Genomic DNA, 20,856 nt, shown 5'->3' with positions numbered 1-20,856 from the left:
ACAGGACATCTGCCTCAAACTGGCCTTCATGAAGAGCGTGGTGCAGGTCACGGATGCCATCAAGAACATCAAAGACCTGGAAGACTTCCAATTTGCCCAAAAGGCGACTCTGACTGGCATTATCATGGTAAGCCATCTGGGGGGCTTCCTCCATCCTGGGCAGTTTGGGAGATCTCACTCTGCTGACCTGAGGCCATCTGAAGCCCAAGGGGTGACAGGGGTCTCCGAGGCACCGCCTGTCTCTCTCAGTTTGGCTTTGACCTGACTGTAGGTGTTCTGCATGTGACATTCTTATATCTGATAAAGGTTTTCATGGCCAGGAAACATTCTAGAAGCTGGGGCTGAAGACCCCTGCCCTCAAGCCTGGTAATGCCCCTGAGGTGTCTGGTTCAGGGCTGGGAGACAAGCCCCATGGGTCAGCCCTAGCTAACCCAACATTTCTCCATAGTCAGGACCAAGAGGTCGGGCTCTGCCGTAGGCAGGACTTATAGCTACTTTTGCCCAGAACTTTGTTAAGATCTAGAAAGTACCAGCTGTCCAAAGGCAAGAGGCAGTGACAGGGGCAGCTGAGGCTGTGGGTCAGCCCCTGTCCCTCGTCCCCAGACCTCTCCACTCCCTGCAATGGAAGCCCTGGCCCCTGGACACCCTCTGGCTGCATTGACAGCAGCCTGGAGGGAAGGGAGATGCAGATGGAACAGGAGGCCCTGAGAAAGAATCCGACACTCATTAGGCTCCTGCTCAGGGTCGAGAGCGACACATATGTAATTTCACACCAGCCTGGCACAGCCCTGTGGACCAGGCCCCAAGTCCTCATGTCACACCTGAGCAAGGGCCCAGGCTGAGGAAGTGATTTGCCCAAGGACACACAGTAATTGGCAGAAATGAGCTAGAGGCACCGGCCCATCTTAGCTCCACTCCTCCCATGAGATTTTGCTGCTTCCCCTGTGCTTCCCTCATAGCTCAGCTGGTAAGGAATCTGCCTGCAAAGCAGGAAACTTGAGTCGATCCCTGGGTTGGGAAGATCCCCCGATGAAGGGAAAGGCTACCCACTCCAGTATTCTGGCCTGGAGAATTCCAGGGACTGTATAGTCCTTGGATCACAAAGAGTTGGACACGACTGAGCAACTTCGCCTAAAACGTCAAAGGCCAACTGATCATGAAAAGAACGAAAGTGCATGCGGTATCGGAGCCCATCGCACAACGTCAGGCCCTCCTGGCTGTAACCCAGGGAATGCCCCTGCCATCGTGGTCAGTGTGTGCCCGAGCCCCTCCCTGGCCATCGCGGGACTCCGGCTGGCCTGGCGGCTCACTGCCCTGCCATCCCGGCAGGCGATCATCAAAGCAGAACCGACTGACAGCCTGGTTTCTCCCGTGCGGACCATGGCCATGGATGCCCTCTCATACTTGAGGTGAGCCGGGCCCTGACCAGGCCCCAAGTGCCGCCCTGGGCTGGAGACAAGGTCTGAGGCCCCCTCTCAGAGCCTCTGGGGAGGTTGCACCTCCTTCGGGGCTTTCCTGATGGCTCGGACAGTAAAGAATCTGCCTGCAATCAGTTGATCCCTTGGTCAGGAAGACCCCCTGGAGATGGGAATGGCAACCCACTCCAGATTCTTGCTTGCAGAACTCCATGGACGGGCTATAGTCCAGGTTGTCAAAAAGAGTTGGATACGAACACTTTCACTTTAAACAAAATTACTGGATTTGGGTAGGAGCAGAAGGTTCCTAGAAAGGTGAAATACAGGACCCCTTTGGAAGGCAGGAGTTTGAAGTTCAAGAAGGAGGTGGCTCTCCCTTCTGAAGGCAAAACAGAGCCAATGAGGAACTTGTAACAATTCTGATACCCTGCCCCACCAAAGACTTAAATAAGGATCCCTGGAGCTGGGCATGGCCCCTGGGGCCCTTAGAAAGCTCTCCTGTGATTCTAGTATGCAACTAGGCTTGAGATCCACCTATGAAGGGGACAGAAAGAGAATCAGCTGGCGTGCATCACGCAACTAGCTACTACCACCAAAGGTTTATTAAAACACAGATGGCCTCCAATCCAGAAGTTTTTTGGTTTTTTTTTTAAGATTTTTTTTTAAATGTGGACCATTTAAAAAAAAGTTTTATTGAATTTGTTACAGTATTGCCTCTGTTTTATGTTTTGGCTTTGTGGCCACAAGACATGTGGGATCGAACCTGCACCTCTGGCACTGTATGGCAAAGCCTTAACCACTGGACTGCCAGGGAAGTCCACTACAGAGTTTTTGATTCAGCAGCTCTGAGGTGGAGACGTAGAGTTTGCATTTTCTAATAAACTCCAAGGGGATGCTGCTGCTGCTCCTGGTCCAGGTATTCCATTTGAAAACTCCTGGGCCAGGACCAACCAGAAGCAAAGTCTGCGGATGCGATCAGGGAGGACCAATGGAATGTTTCTGAACAGGAGAAAGAGACTCAGAGCAGGCAGTGATAGGAGAGGCAGCTGTGGACACCTGAGTCTCCCCTTCAGTCACAGACAGACAGTGGACACCAGTGGGTGGAGCCAGGGCCCTTGTGGGGGGACAGACACCTGAACCCCCAAACAGAGAAGCTGGCCCCTTCCTCATTCTGTGATATGGCTCCTCCCACCACCCCCCAGACTGGGCAGAGCAGGTCTCAGTTCCCCACTGATCACTCCTCTTATCACTTCTTTCTCTAGCAAACTGAAGCCTTTCTACGCCACAGAGGAAAGCAGTGAGCTGATGGATATTAGTATACACTCTGTAATTTCTCTCCAACCCCCAGGAGACAGCAATGAGTCCATTAAGGTAGGTCCCTCCTGGCCACCTCATTTTCTGGATCAGTACTTGGAAGTTGATGTTAACTTCCAAGTTAACAGTGCTGGGAGCCCACCGTCCCAGACCATCTGGGAGTGGTCGGGGCAGCAAAGTACAACAGCTTCTGTCAGTAATGTAAGGTGATGCTAGCTGCTGTAACATATACACTGAAATCTTCATGCTTTAACATGATTGTTTTCTTACTCAAATGATGTCCAGTTGGCAGCAGAGGTGGAGAGGGGGCTGCTTCCTGCAGTTGTTCAGGAATGTGGACTGACAGAGGCCCCATGGCTCCTCAGGTGGGCAGACCCAGCTCCAGAGAGAGTCTGGAGGATTTATGAGCCATTTGGCCCTCCTTATTGGCCAGAACTTGGTCACATGGCTCCACCTAGCTGCAAGGAATCCTGGGAAACGTAGTCCCTGACTGGATGACTGTTTCCCAACAGTCATCTGTGCCTCCAGGTCCTGGCCCTGGATGCCAGGGGTCAGGAGAGCTGGGCTCTAGGAGTCCAGTTTCCTGCTTTGCAAAATGGGTTCCTCTTGAGGTTGTCTTATATGTCACATAAGGAGCATAAAGAACTCAGTCTGAGCAGAAGTCAAAAGGAAGTTATCAGACCATCTCACAATATATGATCCTGGCATGGGCCACCCAGAGTCCTGGCAGGTGGCTGTTCCCCCACTGCTGCCGAGCTCTCCCTTCTCTTGGCCACAGACCCTGTATACGAACGCCCTGCATGCCCTGGAGCAGCTGATGGAGGGCCTCATGCAGAGACACCTAGACCCCAAGGGGCTTCAGGAGATGGTGCATGTGAGTTGCCTGGAGGAGGGCCAGGAGCCGGTGGTGGCCCAGAATGCTGGTCCGAGGGCCAGACTCTCAGTGGGAAACAGGCATGCGTTAAGAATTGATTTGGTAATTTTCTTTAGACAAAGCTTCAAGCTGGCTGAAAAGTTGCAAGGACCAGTACAAAGAAGTCCTGTATGCCTTTCACCCAGATCCACAATTCTTAATATTTTGTGACATTTCAATATCACAAAATGTTCTTACAAGTTGAAGTTAAATTCTTAAAAGCTGAAAAGTTGCAAGAACAGTACAAAGAACTCCTGCATGCCTTTCACCCAGATCCACAACACAATTCTTAATATTTTGTGACATGTTCTTTTTCCCTTTTTTTTTCCTCTTTACATTACATACGCACACACACACACACCCCTTTTGAATCATGGAGAGTTAGCTCTATACATCAACAACAAGAATCTTCTCTTATATAACAATATACTGTTCAAAATCACGGAATTTAACACTGATACCAGCTGTAGTCAATCAATTTTCCATATTCATATTTCACAAATTGCCCAATAATGACCTTCATAGTTATTTCCTCCCAGAACCAGGATCTAATCTGGATTATGAATTGCATTTAATTGTCTTATCTCTCTTGTCTCTCTCCTTCAATTTGGAACAATTTATCAGTCTTTGTCTTTCATAATCTTGGTATTTTTGAATATAGTATTGCTAGTGCAGTCCATGGGGTCGCTAAGAGTTGGACACGACTAAGCAACTTCGCTTTCGCTTTTCACTTTTATGCATTGGAGAAGGAAATGGCAACCCACTCCAGTGTTCTTGCCTGGAGAATCCCAGGGACGGGGGAGCCTGGTGGGCTGTCGTCTGTGGGGTCTCACAGAGTCGGTCATGACTGAAGCGACTTAGCAGCAGCAGCAGCAGCAGCAGCAGCAGGGCTTTTTAAAAACTTGGATTGTTTGCTTTCTTATTATTGATTTTTTGGAGGTTGTATATATTCTAGAAGTAAATCCTTTATCAGATATGTGATTTGCAAATATTTTCTCCTGGTCTGTGACTTGCATTTTCATTAATTTCACAGATTCTTTTGAAGAGAAAAAATTTCTAACCTTGATGAAGTCTAATTTATTATTTTTTCTTTTATATATCATGTTTTTGGCATCACGACTAAGAAATCTTTACTAACCAAGGTCACAAAGATTTTCTCCTAGATTTTCTTCTAGAACTTGACAGTTTCAGGCTTTACATTGAAGTCTATGATGTATTTTGAGCTCAGTTTTCAAATATGGATCAAAGTTTAATTTATTTTAATTTTTTTGCACATGGTTAACCAATTGTTTCAGCACCTTTGATGGAAAGACTATCTTTTCTCCACTGAATTACCTTTGCATCTTTGTCAGAAATCAATTGACCGCATATGTGTGGGTCTATTTCTACATACCTGTTCTGCTCTACTGATGTTTTTGTCCTTCTTTACACCACTGCCATCCTGTCTTCATTATAACCCTGTCAACATTTTAGTAAGTCTTGAAATCAGGACCAGATAGTATAAGTCCACTGACTTTGTTCTTTGAAGCTATACCCCACAAATATCGATATGTTCTGTTCTAATTTTAGTTCCAAGATGCATTTTCATTTCTCTTTTGACTTCTCCTTTGACCCATGGGTCATCAAGAAATTTCCAAATATTTGAGAGTTTTCCAGAGACCTTTTTGGTTTTGATTCTAGTTTAACTCCACTGTAGTCTGAGGACATACTTTGTACAATTCAAAGCCTTTTAAATCCATCAAGACTTAATTTGTTGCCCACGTATGATCTATCTTGGCGAACGTTCTGTGTGTGCTTGGGAAGTGTTCTGCTGCACTGAATGATATGTTCCCAAATATCACTTAAGCCAGGTATGGTTGGAAGTGTTGTCCAAGTTTTCTATATCCTTCCTGCTTTTGTCTTCTCTGCATCAGTTACAGAGATGGAGGTCGGAAATCTCTGTCACTGTGGATTTGTCCGCTTCTCCCTTCAGTTCTATCAGTTTTTGCTCCCTGTTTTGCTAAGCCATGTTGTTAGGTGCAGGGGCACGCAGGTGCTGGAGTGCAGGATGGACTGAGCTAGTGGCGTTTTCCCCTACAGTCCAACACTCGCAACAAAGCCAAACTCCTCAGCCAAGCGCCAGCTTGCTGAGGATGTTGGCCTTGTTCTCCGTTTGCTCGTGGCCTCATCTCCCTAGTGTTGGGGCAGGGGAACCTGGGAACCTCCCAGAGCTTTGAAAATCAGGCTCTGAGTGGGAGAGAGGAGGAGAGCAGCAGCTGGCCGGGAAAGGCTGGCCTCGGGATTTTGAAGGCCCTTCTGTGTTCTGGGCTATACCCATAGCTCCTGGAGAAGTGGATCTTGTCGGAGAAAGAATGGGAGCGGGAAAAAGCAGTGAACCTCCATCTCCATCTCATGAAAATCTATGTCCAAAGCGTCGGCGTCTGCGTGAGTCCCAGAGACCCGCCCCCCCACCCCCACAGCCTGCCCCACTGACACCCACAGGGAAAAGCCAGTCTCTATCCCAGGAGAGGAAACACCTCTGAAATCCAGTTCTGCCCCTGGAGAGACCCTTGGGAAGAGGCTGCATCACTGGGGAATGTTGAAGGTGACCCAGGGGGAGCTGGCCCTGGGCCTCTGGGGTCGTGAGAGAGGATTGGCAGGGCGTGGTGTGGATCTGGGTTTCGAGGGGCCTGAGGTTCACACAGTGTGAGGGCCCTCTTTAAGAGAATGGGGCACACGATTATGAATATCACATTGATTAGCAAAGTATTTACTTAGAATGAGAAAATGAATCCCTACAAAATGACAAATTTTACAAAGCTTAACAAATACCATCAACATCGCAAAATCTAGAAAAGCAATGAGGTTTTTTTGGTGATAGAGCCTCTGACACGGCTCCACAAGACCTCTCTTCCTTCCTTTGTTATCCTCCTACTCTTCGACTGTCTGGTCTTCAGGGATGGCCTTGGGAGGACGACAAGCTGGGGGGCCTGGGGATGGAAGCTCAGCCTCCCGGGCCCAAGCTGGGGGGCCTGGGGATGGAAGCTTGGGCTCAGGCAGATGGTAGCATCCTCTCCCTTCCCAAATAGGGGTGCTTTCAGAGCAGGGATCACTCTCTTTGGCCCCTGGTTGCACTGCCCTCGGGCATCACCAGGTGAGCTTGGCCAGACAGAGGATGTGAACTCTGAGGTCTCCCGTCCCTCAGATCCCACTGAAGCTGGGGCAGTTTGGTGGCCTGGTGGGACTAATTGCACCAGGCACCTGCGACTCGCACAGAAAAACCCGCCTGGCCTCCATGGATGTCCTGGCCAGCCTGCTGGATCTTCACGGTACAGGAAGGGTGGTGTGGGTGGGCAGGACTGGGGCTCTCCAGGCCCAGAGGGAGGATCAATATCAGGGAGTTGGCTGTGGGGCTGTCCTGGGGGTCGGCAGGGATTGTGGTCTCTCTGTAGACAAGCAAGGGTGACCAGCGGGGACAGGGGTGCAGAGTTCACTGAGAGATCATGGAAGCTTCTAGAAGGAGAGGCTCATTGTGTCAGCATGACTCGATGAGGGCACATGAAGGGCCCCACTGGACAGGGTTGCCTCACAGATACTAAGGATGCGGCAGAACTGGCCAGAAACGAGCTCAGAGGGGAAGGCAGTTGGGGGACCTTCAAGGTGGGTTGCCTCTGGCTCGGCAGCTGGCAGAATGCCCATCTGAGCTGTGCACAGAGATGGTTCCAGGGGTCAAGCAAGAGAGGTGGGAATGTAGATGCTGGAGAGCTGTCCAGGCCCAGGGAACCAAGGCAACCCAAGGGGCGGGGAGGTGGGAGCATTGGGGGCGGGGGCGGGAAAGGGGGCCACCACGATGTGGGCCCTTGGTTCTGGACCGTCGTGCCTGACATTGTATCCCAACAGCAAGCCAGACCTGCTCCTCCTGGGGCGCCTCCAAAGAGCTGGAGCTTGAGAAATGTAAGGAGGACCTGCAGGGCTCAGACATGGAGAAGATTTTCAGCATATCCTCCAGAATCTCCAAGGTGATGAGCGGGAAGGCTGTGTGGGAGTAGCCTCCGGGTGCCTAGGCCATCTCTGGGGGCGGGGCCGGGCTTCTCCTGGTGGTCTTCCCTGGGTCTTCCACAGACCTTGGTCCGACTCAAGTCATGTGTATTTAAGTGACCTGTGATATGTACAGTCCCCACCGTGGTGCCTGGCACACAGTAGGTGCGTCACAGACCCCAGCTGTCTTCTCTTTTCCATATCATATGCTACACTGCGGGGGTCCCGGAAAGAACTGAACAGGGGCCCTGCACACAGGTGTCAGCCCATGGGCAGGCTGACGGCACCCGGTGACTGCAAGTGTCCAGGGCCGCCCAAACCCTCGGGGCTGCAGAGAGGCGAGGCCTCTTCTGCCTCAGGGGCCAGAGGACACTCCCAGGGAAGGCTGCAGGGCCGTACAGGCAGGACTGGGAGGGTCTGGGGAGAAGCTCCTTGTGCGGGATTCGGAGGGTTGGGGGCAGGCGATGGGGTGAGGGAGGGGTTGGCCAGAGTCTTCCAGGCTTTTACACTGAGTGATCTCCAAGCCGGCCCGTGATTGACAGGGCCAGAGGCTGGGCGAGGAGGCGAGAGGAGGCTCAGGACGGTTTGCAGGAGGATGGGGTTGGGCTGGGCTGGGCTGGGACACTGAGCAGAGCAGGGCAGGCAGGGGAGCCCCTGGGCTTGGAGTCGGACCCAGGAACAGCCTACTCTGGCTGTAGGTGGCCTGCTTGCAGTTCAACTGCGACGAGGTGGTCTCGCTGGTCCAGAAGCTCTGCGAGAACTTCGGGGCCATGGACCTCCAGCACGACAAGGCCTCTGTCACCTGGATATGCACCTTCCTCCAGATGCGGGTCAAGGAGCTGGAGGACAAGGTGACAGCTTGCGGCCCAGCCCGCTGGGGCCTGGGGCTGCCTGTGCATCCAGCCTAGAGGGCCAGGCAGAGGGGCCCAGCCTCGCTTGCTAAGGGCTCCTCACCATCCCCGAGTCCGTGATTATAAAGAGTGGGAGGAAGTCGGGTTCTGGAAGGGGAAAGAACCTGTTGAAGGAGGCTTGGTCAGTGAGTGGACGCTGGGCTGGAGGCCTGAGGCTGGCCCTCCTGAAGCGCGGCACCTCCCACGTTAAAATGTGATAAAATCTCCGAAGAGACCAGAGGATGCTCTGGAAGGGCCGAGCTGTGCCTGGCCCCCAGTGGACTAGCCTGCCCAGCGTCCACCTGGGAAGGAGGAGGGGTGTGCGGCAGGGGGAGGGCAGGAGCCCCCCGAGGGCCGGGCTGCCTGGTGATGCCCCGCCCCCCACCCCAGGTGCCCGAGATCCTGGGCGCCATCCTGGCGCACCTGCCCGTGGTGGACCACCGGGAGGTGCGGCGTCTCCTGATCGAGGGCCTCCTCCTGCTGGCCCACTACCACCAGGAGACCGTGCTCACGGCGCTCCTGCGGCAGCCCCTGCCCATGGAGAGGTGGGTTCCCAGGTGCGGGGCCTCTGCCTCCCGTGCCCCCCAGACGGCCACCACGGACATGTCCCAGGAGCCCAGGGCCTTGAGCAGTGCCTCGTCTGACCTGTGTCAGGGGAAGGGGGTGGTCAGACCCTCCCACTTGCATCTCTGTGGCTGGTACAGCCTCTGAGAACTTCGGACCTGGAGCCTTGAAGCTCCAGCTCCCTCCTATCAAGCTGGAGTCCGGAGCCCACATCTCACAGGTCCTGGCCGCCCCCTCTGGGCTCTCCCCTCGATGGCCCTCTCCTCCCTGCAGAGTATAGAGCTCCAGGCCGGACAGACCACAGGACGTGGTCCCCAGGGCCCGAGCAGGCCTCTGGAGAAGCTCCCTTCCCCCTTTCCAAATGGGGCCCTGAGAGGGAAGTGACCCAGGTGCCCGAGGGGTGAAATGACAGACCCCCAGGCTCTCAGGTGGCCTCACAGGGAAGCAGGGCAAGCCTTCCTCTTCCTGTTATCTTGAACTGTGCCCAGCCCCTTTGTCTGTGTCACGGCATCACGCAGGCAGCTGGTAGGAACTCACCAGTTTGACGAGTGAGTGTGCTGGGATCGAACTGGTATATACTGGGGAAGGCCCAGAAAGAGGAGAGCAGGCGTCCCCAAAGCAGCAGAGACCAAGGAGCAAAGGGCAGCCTTGAGGCTTGGTGAAGAGAGATGTGGCAGATGCTGGCAGCAGACAAAGGAGAGTTTCGAGCACAGGTGTCAGACATGTGAAATGCAGGCCTGGCCCCACTTCACAGGGAGCTGCTCCTCCAGAGGGCAGCCCTTCCCTGGGTCCAGGTAGGGCAGTGCCATGCAGGTGGCGTGCTTTAACGAGGTTTAGCCCCTCTCAGAGCAGTGCTGGGCTGGGGCCTCTGGCAGGCTGGCTTTCGCTGTATTAGTTAGCTATTCCTGCATAACAAATTGCTTCCAGCTCAGGAGCTTGGAACAGCAACCCGGTTATCATCTGGTTTGTGTGGTCAGGAGCTTGGGTTGGCCAAGCTGGGGCTTTGGCTCAGGGTCTCAGACGCATCAAGGTGTCAGCCAGTCTGCATTGTTTCCTGGAGCCCAGGGCCGCCTTCAAACTCATTCAGCTGTTTCTTGAGTTATAGGGCTGAGGTCCCCACGCCCTGGTTTCCTTGCACTCCTGTGGCTTCTTTCTGAGTTGATTTTAATGAGCATGCTGTGCCCACCCTTCTATTCAGTTCCTGCCACTGGGCCCCTGCCACATTTTCCCCATCCTCGACAAAACTCACTTATCTGCACTTACGTGTTTGGTTTTGTGGATTCGAATAGGCAGGCTGATCCTGTTGGAGTCATGGCTTTAGCCCTTTAGTGCCCACCAGACCCCACGTGCCTGTACCTGTGTGTGTGCAGAGGCTCGTTAAGTCACTGTCCCTCCCCTTCTCAGCAGGGCTGCAGGCTTGGACTTGGGGTCAAGAAGGCTGCTCCAAGCTGTAGTCTGGCAGCTTCCCTGACCTTCTTGGGCAGAATTTCCTCTTCTGTGGAATGGAGATGAAGGCTCCTTCCACATAGACGTGTTGGGAGGAGGAAGTGATAGGTATCAGCAAGCTGCCTGGTGCCGGCCTGATACACCAAGCACTGGGAGGCTATGACCCGACGTGTCCATGAAGTCATCACACAGTCGGCCTGGTGGGGATTCCTGGGTCCCCTAGCAGCAGAGCTGGACCTTCCGTGAGAGAGACAGAGAGGGCCGTGGTTTCCCAGGAGGACCGTGGGCAGAGGTGCGGGGCGGGACTCGGCCTCTGGCTGTGCAGCCTTGGTGGCTCTCCCACCTCCCTGAGACCCCGCCTCCAGGCTCCAGCCCCTACTCCAGGGGCTGCCCGGGGGTCCCCAGGGGGCTTTGACTTGCCAGGGCACATGACCCCAAACCCACAGTCCTTGTCCCCTGTCTCTGGCTAGCCACCTGACAGAGGTGTGGCTGGCTGTGGCTGAGAACGTGCCCTTTGCCCGGACGATGCTCCACGCGCTGATGGGCCGGCTGCAGGCGAGGTTCACGCCCAGGGCCAACGCTGCCTCCAAAGCCGACATCTGGCGCCTGGCCGCAGTGGACCCTCTGATGGTGAGGCAGGGGGAAGGCCCGCCTCGGGGGCTTGGTGGGACCCCTGCAGCCTCCGGCTCTCCTCTCTGCAGACCCTGTGCACCATCCACCTGCTCGTTGAGAGGATGGACTGGGACAACAGGCTCCTGGATCTCTTCCCGGACCTTGTCTACACGCTCCTCCTGCAGCTGGGCAGCAGCCAGGGCCCAGAGGCTGTGTCGCCCGTCCTAAAGACATGGAGACTCATCCACACGGGGACTCTGCCTGAGGAGGTCAACCTGCAGAGGTGCGCTCGAGGGTGGGAAGGTGCGGTGTGGTGAGGCTGTGGTCCTGGGCTGGATGCAGTCCCTCGACTGGGGACTTGCCTGGTGGTCCAGTGGCTAAGACTCCAAGGTCCTAATGTAGAGGGCCCAGGTTCAACCCCCGGTCAGGGAACTAGATCCCATGTGCTGAAACTAAGACCCTGTGAAAGTGAAAGTGTTCATTGCTCAGTAGTGACCAACTCTTTGCAACCCCATGGACTGAATGTAGCCCACCAGACACCTCTGTCCATGGGCTTCTCCAGGCAAGAATACTGAAGTGGGTAGCCATTCCCTTCTCCAGGAGATCTTCCTGATCCAGGGATTGAACCTGGGTCTCCCACATTGCAGGCAGATTCTCTACTGTAAGACCCTGTACAGCCAAATAAATAAATGTTCTTAAAAAGAAGAAGAAGAAGAAGTCACTGGACTACAAGTGTCACCTCCACTGAGAGGTCCTCATTTTCCCTTCCTGGTTGGGGGGAGAAATTTCTGGAAGCTCAGCTTACGACCCTCCCTTGTGTGGGTCCAGCACTTTGTGGTTTTCAGAGTTTGCAGACCCACCGTCTCCCACGGCTGCTCTTGGGTCCTGAGCAAGTCTCCCCACCTGTGTTGGGCACCCCTTCACGGGCCTGGGTGCGGAGCTTACCCAAGAGCTTATTGAAGGCAGGGCAGGTGCTCCCAGTAGGGCAGCCTCAGCCTCACGCGGCCCCACCTTCTTCCAGGGTCACGATCAGATCCATGCAGCTCTTGTTCAGGAGACTCAACAGTGAGTCTCTGCTTTGCACCCTGGAGGAGCAAGGCGTGTGGACGCTTCTGGAGAGCAGCTCGACGTTCCTGCAGGGAGTCAGCCAGCTGGCCAGGTGGGTGCCCGGCTCCCCAGGGCTCCACTGTCTGGCTGGAAGGTCTGGGCCTGATGGCTAAATGCCTCGCTCCAGGGTGTGCATGTCGGGGGGTGGGGGTGGGCGCAGATTGCCATGTTGACCCACATCCCAGACTCTGAGTGGCAGGAGGGTCCAGGGCAAAGGAAATCTTTTCTTCCAGCCCTTCCTGCTCCAAGGCAAGAAAGCGAGGTCCCAGGTGGGTGGGGTGTGCCCAGGGTCACAAAGGGCTTCCGAGCCAGGCCAGGACGGCAGGACCGAGAGTTCCTTCCTGGGTCTAGACCCTCATTCTGGTCCCCTTTTTATAAAAAGGAGACCTGGGTTCGATCCCTGGGTTGGGAAGATTCCCCTGGAGAAGGGAGTGGCTCCCCACCCCAGTCTTCTTGCCTGGGGAATTCCATGGACAAAGAAGCCGGGCACGCTACCGTCCATGGGGTCGCAGAGTCGGACACGACTTGCACTTTCACCTTTTATAAAGAGGAGGTGGAGGGTCTGTACTTCAGTGACCCCCTGACCTGGGAACCCCGCCCCGGGCACCCTGCTGCAGAGCGGCTGTGCCAGGCAGGAGCTGAGAAGCCCCTTCGGTGGTGCCGTCCCTGCAGGCTGTGCGTGCAGAGCCCCCAGGGCTATTACAGGCAGAGGCTGTCGGAGCTGGTGCTCAGGGGCATGGCCTCGGAGGCCCTGAGTTGCCGCATCAGCAGCACGGCGGTCTGCATGGAAGTGAGGCCACAGAGGGGGCTGGGCGGGCGGTGGGCTTGGGCTGGGCGTGGGGCATGTTGGGGGCTGGGCGGGGGGCGGGCAGGGATGTGGGGTGGGTGCTGGGTGACCCCCCTGGCTGTCCTGGGGGCTCATCTCAGGGCAGGCACGCATGCTCTGAGTCCGGGGTTGGAGGAACAGGCAAACGTCCCTCATGCCCTCTTCCATTCATTCATTCATCAAGCACATGATTCAGGGCAGCACTGAGGGGAAATGGGTTGAGACCCGTCCTGTGCCCTGTAGTACGGCCGCCAAGGGCTGCGTGATGTGGTGAGCACCAGCATCACGGGGCCAGAAGAGGGCTTTCCTGGGAAGGCCAGGCAGAGGGCTCTGAGCAGCGAGCCAGGCTGAGCCAGGCAGGAAGGCCCAAAATGGGGGTCAGAGCCACTGATGCCCAGCCACCCTTCCTTATGCGGTCCTGAGGGAATTGGCCAGAAAACTTTTGGGGGGAAATCTTGATGGCTGTCTGACACCCAGAGTGTCATCGGAACCAATCATTGCCCAAGGGAGGGCTGGCAGACTTGCTCTGTAGAAGGCTGAAGAATCACTTTTCCATTCCGGGGTCACCCACTGGGTACTTAGTTTTCTTCTGGGTCAGGAAGATCTCCTGGAGACGGAAATGGTAACCCACTCCAGTATTCTTGCCTGGAAAATCCCATGGATGGAGGAGCCTGGTAGGCTACAGTCCATGGGGTCGCAAAGTGTCAGACATGACTGAGCGACTTCACTTTCTAAGGTTTATAACGGGGCTTCCCTTGTAGCTCAGTCGGTAAAGAATCCACCTGCACTGCAGGAGACCGGGGTTCAATCCCTGGGTCAGGTAGATCCCCTGCAGGAGGGCATGGCAACCCACTCCAGTATTCTTGCCTGGAGAATCCCATGGACAGAGGAGCCTGGCGGGCTACACTCCATGGGGTTGGGAGAGTCAGACACGACTTAGCGACTAAACCACCACCACCAAGGTTTATAAAACACACGTGCACCCAGGCATGCCACAGGGCGCCGCATCATCCCGAGGGCCCAGCGTTTTGGGTAGGAGCCCAGAATTGACCTTCGGAGGCCCAGGGGAGTGGAATCCGTGCATTTTGTGCATTTCTGCTCTGACTCAGTGGGCATGGCTCTTGCACACCGTGGCCGCTCCCATCACGTTAACGGAAGGAACAGATGATGAACGGATGTGTTCCTTTAGATAACGACCCAGAGGGAGGGTATGGGGACGGAGGAGGGAGGAGGGTTCAGGATGGGGAATACAGGTATACCTGTGGCGGATTCATTTCGATATTTGGCAAAACTAATACAATATTGTAAAGTTTAAAAATAAAATAAAATTAAAAAAAAAAAAAAAAAACACTCAACTAGAATTTCCCCACGTATGTCCGCATCGGAGCCTCACAGCGACCCCATGAGGCAGGTACTGCTGTTGCCCTTTTTACAGGTGAGGAAGCTGAGGTTCCGAGGGGTCCAGGGACTTGTCGGGGTCCCACAGCTGGAGGCGGAGGAGCCCATAGCCGGTCCTGGGAGGTGGAGCTCCGAATCCTCTCCTGTTTCCAGGGACGCCGCTCTGGGCACCGAGTCGTATCACCTGTCCCGTTTTGAGGCAGAGGAACGAGAGCCTCTCTCGGGGATGACTGTGAACAGTTCTCCTTTCCAGTTTATGAGTGACCCGATTCTGCACCAGGAGAAGCTGCTGAAGCGGGCGGTGCTGATGCTGGAGAAGGGCGCAGAGCAGGAGGACGAGGTCCTGCGGATGCTCTCCCTGCGCGCCCTCGGCAACATGGCCCTCGGCGCCCCAAGGAAGGTCCGCGGGGGCCAAGGCAGGGATTGGGGGTGGGGGGCCCATGCCGGCCTGTTCCGGGCAGCCAGGCGGGGCCTGAGAGCCCTGTGCCCCGCAGGTGAGGCAGTACCGGAAGCTCTTACTGGAGAAGTGCCTGTGTTCCCTGCGGGGGCCAGGCGTGAGCACCAGCGTGACCTCTGAGGGCCTGGAGGTCCTGGCCAAGGTCTTGGTCGAGCTGCGGGAAGGGGACCTTGGGTCCACCTTCAACGCCATCTCCGAGCAGTGCAGAGCCTTCTTTGACAACGTGAGTGCACACTGGCGCCCTGCTTGGCCCTGGCCCTCGTGGGGGTCCCCACGAATGGCTGCTCGGTAGGAGGTGGCCACTGCTCACCCCCTAAAGGAGAGAGGTGCTCTGGAATGAAAAGGGCTGCAGTTCGCACTTGGGTGCTGATGTACCGATTGGCTGATCACGGGACCTGGTTAAAAAATAAAAATCTTGTTCTGCCGTCTATGGGATCACACAGAGTCGGACACGACTGAAGTGACTTAGCAGCAGCAGGGCCCATGGACCCTTCTCCCCTGACTTTAATTCATTGCAGCCGCAAATGCTCTTTGGACACCTGTGATGTGTGGGCTGGGGACTCTGCTAGGTTGGGTTGGTAGGCGATCAGATCCAGCACAGCCCCCATCTAGGCAAGAGAAGGTCACAAACACCAGAATACTGCCCAGTCCCCAGAGCCCTGCAGGAGACACTCCATCATGATGGAATGATCCAGAAGGCTTTGCAGGCACCAAGGCATTTAAGAAGGTCCACAGCAAATGGCTGGGGTTTTGTTGGGCTTCTTGCTTCCCATGTTTCAGAAATAGCTTGTGTGTTCTGGCTGCAGGAGAGCGAGCTGCTGCGTTTAAAAGCCTTCATCGTCTTTGGGAAGCTGGCACAGGTGGTCAGGATTTCCAAGAAGCATTTCTTCAAGCAGGAAGTGAAGAAAGCCTGGGTCCCCCTCATGCTACATTGCCAGGACCCCTGCTCCGATGCCGCCCAGGTGAGACACACCTTGGCTATGTGCGCGATGCCCAGGGCCTGCTGTCCCCACAAGGAACACGTGCTTCGGGGCTGCCGCCCTGGCTAGCTGGGGTGTCCCCCACCTCGCTCAGTCTTCCTGGGACCCCAGAGGCCACCATCTGCTGGTTCCTCCCACCAGGCTGAGAAAGGGACCAGTCAAGACAACCCACACACTGGCTGATTGAGGAGTCTCGGCTCTGTGAGGGGAAACATGGCGTACTTTCCTTCTTCTCCGATGCCTTCACCAGCCACCCTTTCTTCTGCCTTTCAGTCACTAGGTCGTGTCCCACCCTGTGACCACAAGGACTGCAGCACACCAGGCTTCCCTAGCCTTCACTGTCTCCCAGAGTTTGCTCAGACTCACATCCATTGAGTCGATGCTGCCATTCAACCATCTCATCCTCTTCACCCCCTTCTCCTGTCCTCAGTCTTTCCTGGCATCAGAGTCTTTTCCAATGAGTCAGTCTTCACATCAGATGGCCAAAATATTGGAGCTTCAGCTTCAGCATCAGTCTTTCCAATGAATATTCAGGGTTGATTTCCTCCTTTAGGATTGACTGGTTTGATCTCTTTGCAGTCCAAGGGACTTTCAAGGATCTTGCCCAGGACCACACTTTGAAAGCATCAATTCTTCACTCAACCTTCATTATGGTCCAGCTTTCCCAATGGACTGGAAAAACCATAGTTTGATTATACAGACCTTTGTTGGCAAAGGGATTTGTCTCTGCTTTTTAATATGCTGTTTAGGTTTGGCATAGCTTTTCTTCCAAGGAGTAGGCATCTTTTAATTTCATGGCTGCAGTCATTGTCTGCAGTGATTTTGGAACTCAAGAAAATAAAACCAGGCACTGTTTCTACTTTGCCCCCATCTATCTGCCATGAAGTGATGGGAACAGATGCCATGATCTTAGTTTTTTGAATGCTAAGTTTTAAGACAGATTTTTCACTGTCCTCTTTCACCCTCATCGAGTGGCTCTTTAGTTCCTCTTCACTTTCTGCCAATAGAGTGATATCAGCTGCATATCTGAGGTTGTTGATATTTCTCCTAGCAATCTTGATTCCAGCTTGTGATTCATCCATCCCAGAATTCCACATGATGTACTCTGCATATAAGTTATTTAACAGGGTGACAATATACAGCCTTGACGCACTCCTTTCCCAATTTTCAACCAGTCTGTAGTTCCATATCTGGTTCTGTTGCTTCTTCTCTGCATACAGGTTTCTCAGGAAACAGGTAAGGTGGTCTGGTATTCCCATCTCTTTAAGAATTTTCCACAGTTTTTGTGATCCACAGTCAAAGGCTTCCCACATGGCTCAGACAGTAAAGAACCTGCCTTCAATGCAGGAAACTCATGTTCAATCCCTGGATTGAGAAGACCCCCTGGAGAAGAGAATGGCTACCCACTCTAGAATTCTTGCCTGGAGTATTCCATGGACAGAGGAGCCTGGCGGGTTACAGTCCATGGAGTCTCAAAGAGTTGGACATGACTGAAGCAATTAACACTTTCATTATCCTCACTACCTCTATCAGAAGTTCACAGTCCTTTCATGTTTTAACAGCAACTCTGCTGGAGGCAGGGCTTCAGGGAAGAAAGTGACCACCTACCCCCAAAGGGGATGAGAGGCCTTAATGAAGAAGCCACAAAGAGGAGAGGCCAGCACGGCCTGGGCCCCCATGGGTGCTGTTGCCTCTCCTGCTCCTGGGGGAGCAGACACCCCAACCTCCTTCCCTGCCCTCCATTCCAGTACCTTCCTGTGGCCCAACCTCAGCAGAGGCCAGAGACCAGTGGCCTGGTTACTGCAGGGGATGGGGCGAGGGAGATCTGGGGAGAGGGGATCTGGGGGGGGTTGCAGCCAGGCCCCAAACCCCAGGCTCCTGGAGGTGGTAGGTCCCGGCAGGGCTGCTGAGGGCATCCAGTGCTGGCCAATGGCTGAGGGGGCACTGGGGCTGCACCTGCGCCCATGGGGCTTCTCAGTAAACGTGCCCAAGGTGTCACACGGGCCAGTAGGGTTTGAGTCCCAGGCAGCCCCCTGGGGCTCATCAGCCCGCCCTTCTTTGGCTTTCTGAGGCCTTTGGGGGGCTGCCCCCCAGCTTACTGATGGAGTGCCAGCCCCCAGCCCCACCCCTTGTGTGGCCCCCCAGGGCCGCCTGCCTCCTCTCCTGCCATCCTGTCCTGTGTCCTCCAGGCCTGCGTGGCTACCATGTTTCAGTGTGTGCACTTCTGGGGCTGGAGGGCCCTGCAGAGCTCTGCGGACCACAGTGACGCCGCTGCCCCCAAGGAGATGATCGGTTTCCAGATGACCCTGTGTTCCGTCCTGGTGAGGAAGCTGAGGCAGGGGCCAGCCCCAGGGGCTTGGGGCTTCATCCTGTGATCCTGCTAGACATGAAGTGTTGAGACCAGCTCTGTCCAACAGAAAGCAAATGCAAACCACACACCCATCTTTAAGATTTATGTTGAAAAACGTGAAAAGAGGTGAAACCAAATTTAATAATAGATTTTATTTAGCCCAGTAGTTCCAAATCATTGCCATTTCAACAGGAATCAATAGACAATTATTAATGTAATAGTTTACCTGTTTGGGATAACATCTTCAGTATCCAGGAGGCACTTTACACTTAATTCAGACTAGCCTTGTTGGTTGGATGGCATCATCAAATCCATGGACATGAGTTTGAGCAAACTCCGGGAGATAGTGAAGGGCAGGGAAGCCTGGTGCGCTGCAGTCCATGGGGTCCCAGAGAGTCGGACACAACTGAGCGACTGAACAACAGCAAGCCACGCTTCAGGTGCTCAAGGCCCATGTGTGGCCAGTGGCTACGCTATCGGACAGTGCAGGCTGTGGGCGAGTGTGATCTCTCTGGGCCAGAGAAGAGTAACAGAAACCTGAAGGTCCTTAGGTTGCCCATCTGCTACTCTGCTGTGTGACTTTGAGATGAGCACTTGCCCTCTCTGGTCAGACCCTCTAGCATCAGATGGATGGGCATCTGTGAGCAGCCAGTCTGCAGGACCTCCTCTTCCATGGCACTGGATGTCACTTGTTTTTTGCAGACTCAGAAAAAGCCTGCCGTTCTCTACAATTTCTTGCTAGAAACAATGACGTATGTTAAAAGCAACTTGTCACGGATCAGAATTGCTGCATGTAACTTGGCAGGTGAGCAGGCAGGTCTCCTGATGCAGGAGGGACCTTGAAGACCATCTGGTCAGACCTAGGTCTGGAGTGGGGACAGGTGTTGGGAGTCATGCTTGGGCAGAAGTCCCCCGTGTGTGTCCCTTGGCGCTTCATACCTGCCCAATGCTGAACTTGACGTCCTGAACTAAACCCTTAACAGAAACTCTCATCAGGCAAAACCAAATCTCTTGCTGACCTAATATTCATATGATGGACATTTCTGACTGTCATTTTAGGAATCATTATGAAGCAGATGTCTGCGCATTACTTGAAAAAGCTGGATTTTCCAGCATTACGGAATTGTAAGTAGTGGAGATTCAAGTGTGAGTCAAATGAGTCCACTCTGCTCATTTGGGAGCTTAGTGAAACTGCCTGAGGGGAGAGTCAGCTGACCCTGGTTGTATTTGGGATGGGAGGCGTGGGTGGCCAGGGCACAGAGAGGTGGATGAACCTGCGGGGGGCTTTCTAGGAAGACAGCTCTAATGGATCCCTGTGCTTTCTGCCTGCTCCCTGTAGCAGCTGGGGCCTGGGGGTCATCTTCCTGTCCCTGTTGATGTGACGGAAGACCCCAGGGATGGGAGATGCATGTGGAGACATGACTGCACCTGCCATCTTCCGAATTCACACTCTGGGTGGGGATGAAGTTCAAACCCCCATGAGCCCCTCGCTCCTCAGTCAGCTCTCATCAGCTCGCACCACCCAGGGCGGGCAGAGGACGAGGGCCTGGCTGCAGGGTCCCCACCCTCCTCGTACACTCACTCTCAGCGCTCCAGGAGCTACAGCTGGACTCAGATCCTGGGGTTTGGAGGGCAGCTCTGGAGACACTCAACATCTTGGATACCTGCAGTCAGCAGCGGCTTTGGGCTTCACCTGAAGGAATCTCCTAGATGGTCTAAGTGCAGAACGTACCTGCCTTTCTTCTGGGGGCAAACCCCACCACAGCACCGCAAACCACTGTTAATTCCGTGTGTAAGAAAAAGCATTTTACTTAAATAATCAGTGCCCCTTTCTTTCCTCCCCTTGAAATAAACCTCCCTTGCTATTTGGGGAGCAGATTCCTGACTGCAAGGAGATGACACCCCAGAGCTGAGACAGTGGGGTGAAGGGAAATTCCAGTCCTAGCGGGGATTTCATTCCTGTGTCCCCTGAGTGTGTGTGTGTGTGTGTGTGTGTGTGTGTGTGTGAGGCCAGAGGATCTGGGTCCCCTTTGTGTCTTCACTGCATTTCAGTTCCTCCCACATGGATGGTGTGTCCACTGCCAGGCTCTGTGCTGGGGTGGCCAGGGGAGCCCTGCTGCTGTCCAGCCCTGCTTCCAGGAGCCCCGCTCTTAAAGGGAAAGGAGACGTCTCCCAGCGACCATGATGCACCCAGGGTGAGGGAGGGCGGCCTCCAGTGGGGGCAGTGCTGGTGCCCGTCCACAGGGTGTCACTCAGGGGGGCCTCAGGGAGGAAGTGACACCACACCGTCCACCCTCGTCTCTTTCATATCAGGGTCCACTGGGCCAGGATGGGAAGGGACCCAGCGAGGCCTGGAGCAGAACCCATGAAGGGCCAAAGGGAGGAATTACCTCCAAGTCCAAGAAACAGGCAGGGGGAGAAGGGCAGGGAAACTCTTCCTATACTCACGCTGCCAGCAGGACAGTCTTGGGTTGTCCCCAGAGCAGATGAAGGTGGGATTTCCAAACCAGTCCCCCTGTAACAGCCCAAGGCGGTCACCACCCTGGGCCCATGGGTGGGAGGATTGC

At 54.5% G+C, this 20,856-nt stretch overlaps 1 protein-coding gene across 6 annotated transcripts in view; it reads left to right on the top strand.

Moving 5' to 3' along the window:
• The window catches only part of MROH2A (maestro heat like repeat family member 2A), a 55,687-nt gene extending 35,389 nt beyond the window's left edge, over positions 1 to 20,298 (top strand). The window contains exons 23-42 of one of the 6 annotated variants that reach the window (XM_070786927.1): positions 5 to 127; positions 1,330 to 1,409; positions 2,678 to 2,786; positions 3,508 to 3,603; positions 5,962 to 6,066; positions 6,827 to 6,950; positions 7,522 to 7,640; positions 8,358 to 8,510; positions 8,940 to 9,094; positions 11,030 to 11,189; positions 11,261 to 11,454; positions 12,193 to 12,330; positions 12,951 to 13,068; positions 14,540 to 14,902; positions 14,997 to 15,182; positions 15,766 to 15,921; positions 18,129 to 18,260; positions 18,992 to 19,094; positions 19,349 to 19,414; positions 19,878 to 20,298. In XM_070786927.1, coding sequence (XP_070643028.1) covers positions 5 to 127; positions 1,330 to 1,409; positions 2,678 to 2,786; positions 3,508 to 3,603; positions 5,962 to 6,066; positions 6,827 to 6,950; positions 7,522 to 7,640; positions 8,358 to 8,510; positions 8,940 to 9,094; positions 11,030 to 11,189; positions 11,261 to 11,454; positions 12,193 to 12,330; positions 12,951 to 13,068; positions 14,540 to 14,902; positions 14,997 to 15,182; positions 15,766 to 15,921; positions 18,129 to 18,260; positions 18,992 to 19,094; positions 19,349 to 19,414; positions 19,878 to 19,999 — 2,802 coding nt within the window. In that variant the 3' untranslated portion in view covers positions 20,000 to 20,298. The remainder of the gene's footprint in view (positions 1 to 4; positions 128 to 1,329; positions 1,410 to 2,677; positions 2,787 to 3,507; positions 3,604 to 5,961; positions 6,067 to 6,826; positions 6,951 to 7,521; positions 7,641 to 8,357; positions 8,511 to 8,939; positions 9,095 to 11,029; positions 11,190 to 11,260; positions 11,455 to 12,192; positions 12,331 to 12,950; positions 13,069 to 14,539; positions 14,903 to 14,996; positions 15,183 to 15,765; positions 15,922 to 18,128; positions 18,261 to 18,991; positions 19,095 to 19,348; positions 19,415 to 19,877) is intronic. The other 5 variants (XM_070786925.1, XM_070786926.1, XM_070786929.1 and 2 more) reach the window with 5 other exon arrangements.
• The last annotated feature ends 558 nt before the right edge of the window (positions 20,299 to 20,856 follow it).

The sequence above is a fragment of the Bos indicus genome, chromosome 3, assembly GCF_029378745.1.
Source record: "Bos indicus isolate NIAB-ARS_2022 breed Sahiwal x Tharparkar chromosome 3, NIAB-ARS_B.indTharparkar_mat_pri_1.0, whole genome shotgun sequence".
NCBI classification, from domain to species: Eukaryota; Metazoa; Chordata; class Mammalia; order Artiodactyla; family Bovidae; genus Bos; species Bos indicus.
The sequence above is the reverse complement of the archived record's forward strand: the minus strand, read 5'-3'. Positions and strand labels throughout refer to the sequence as shown.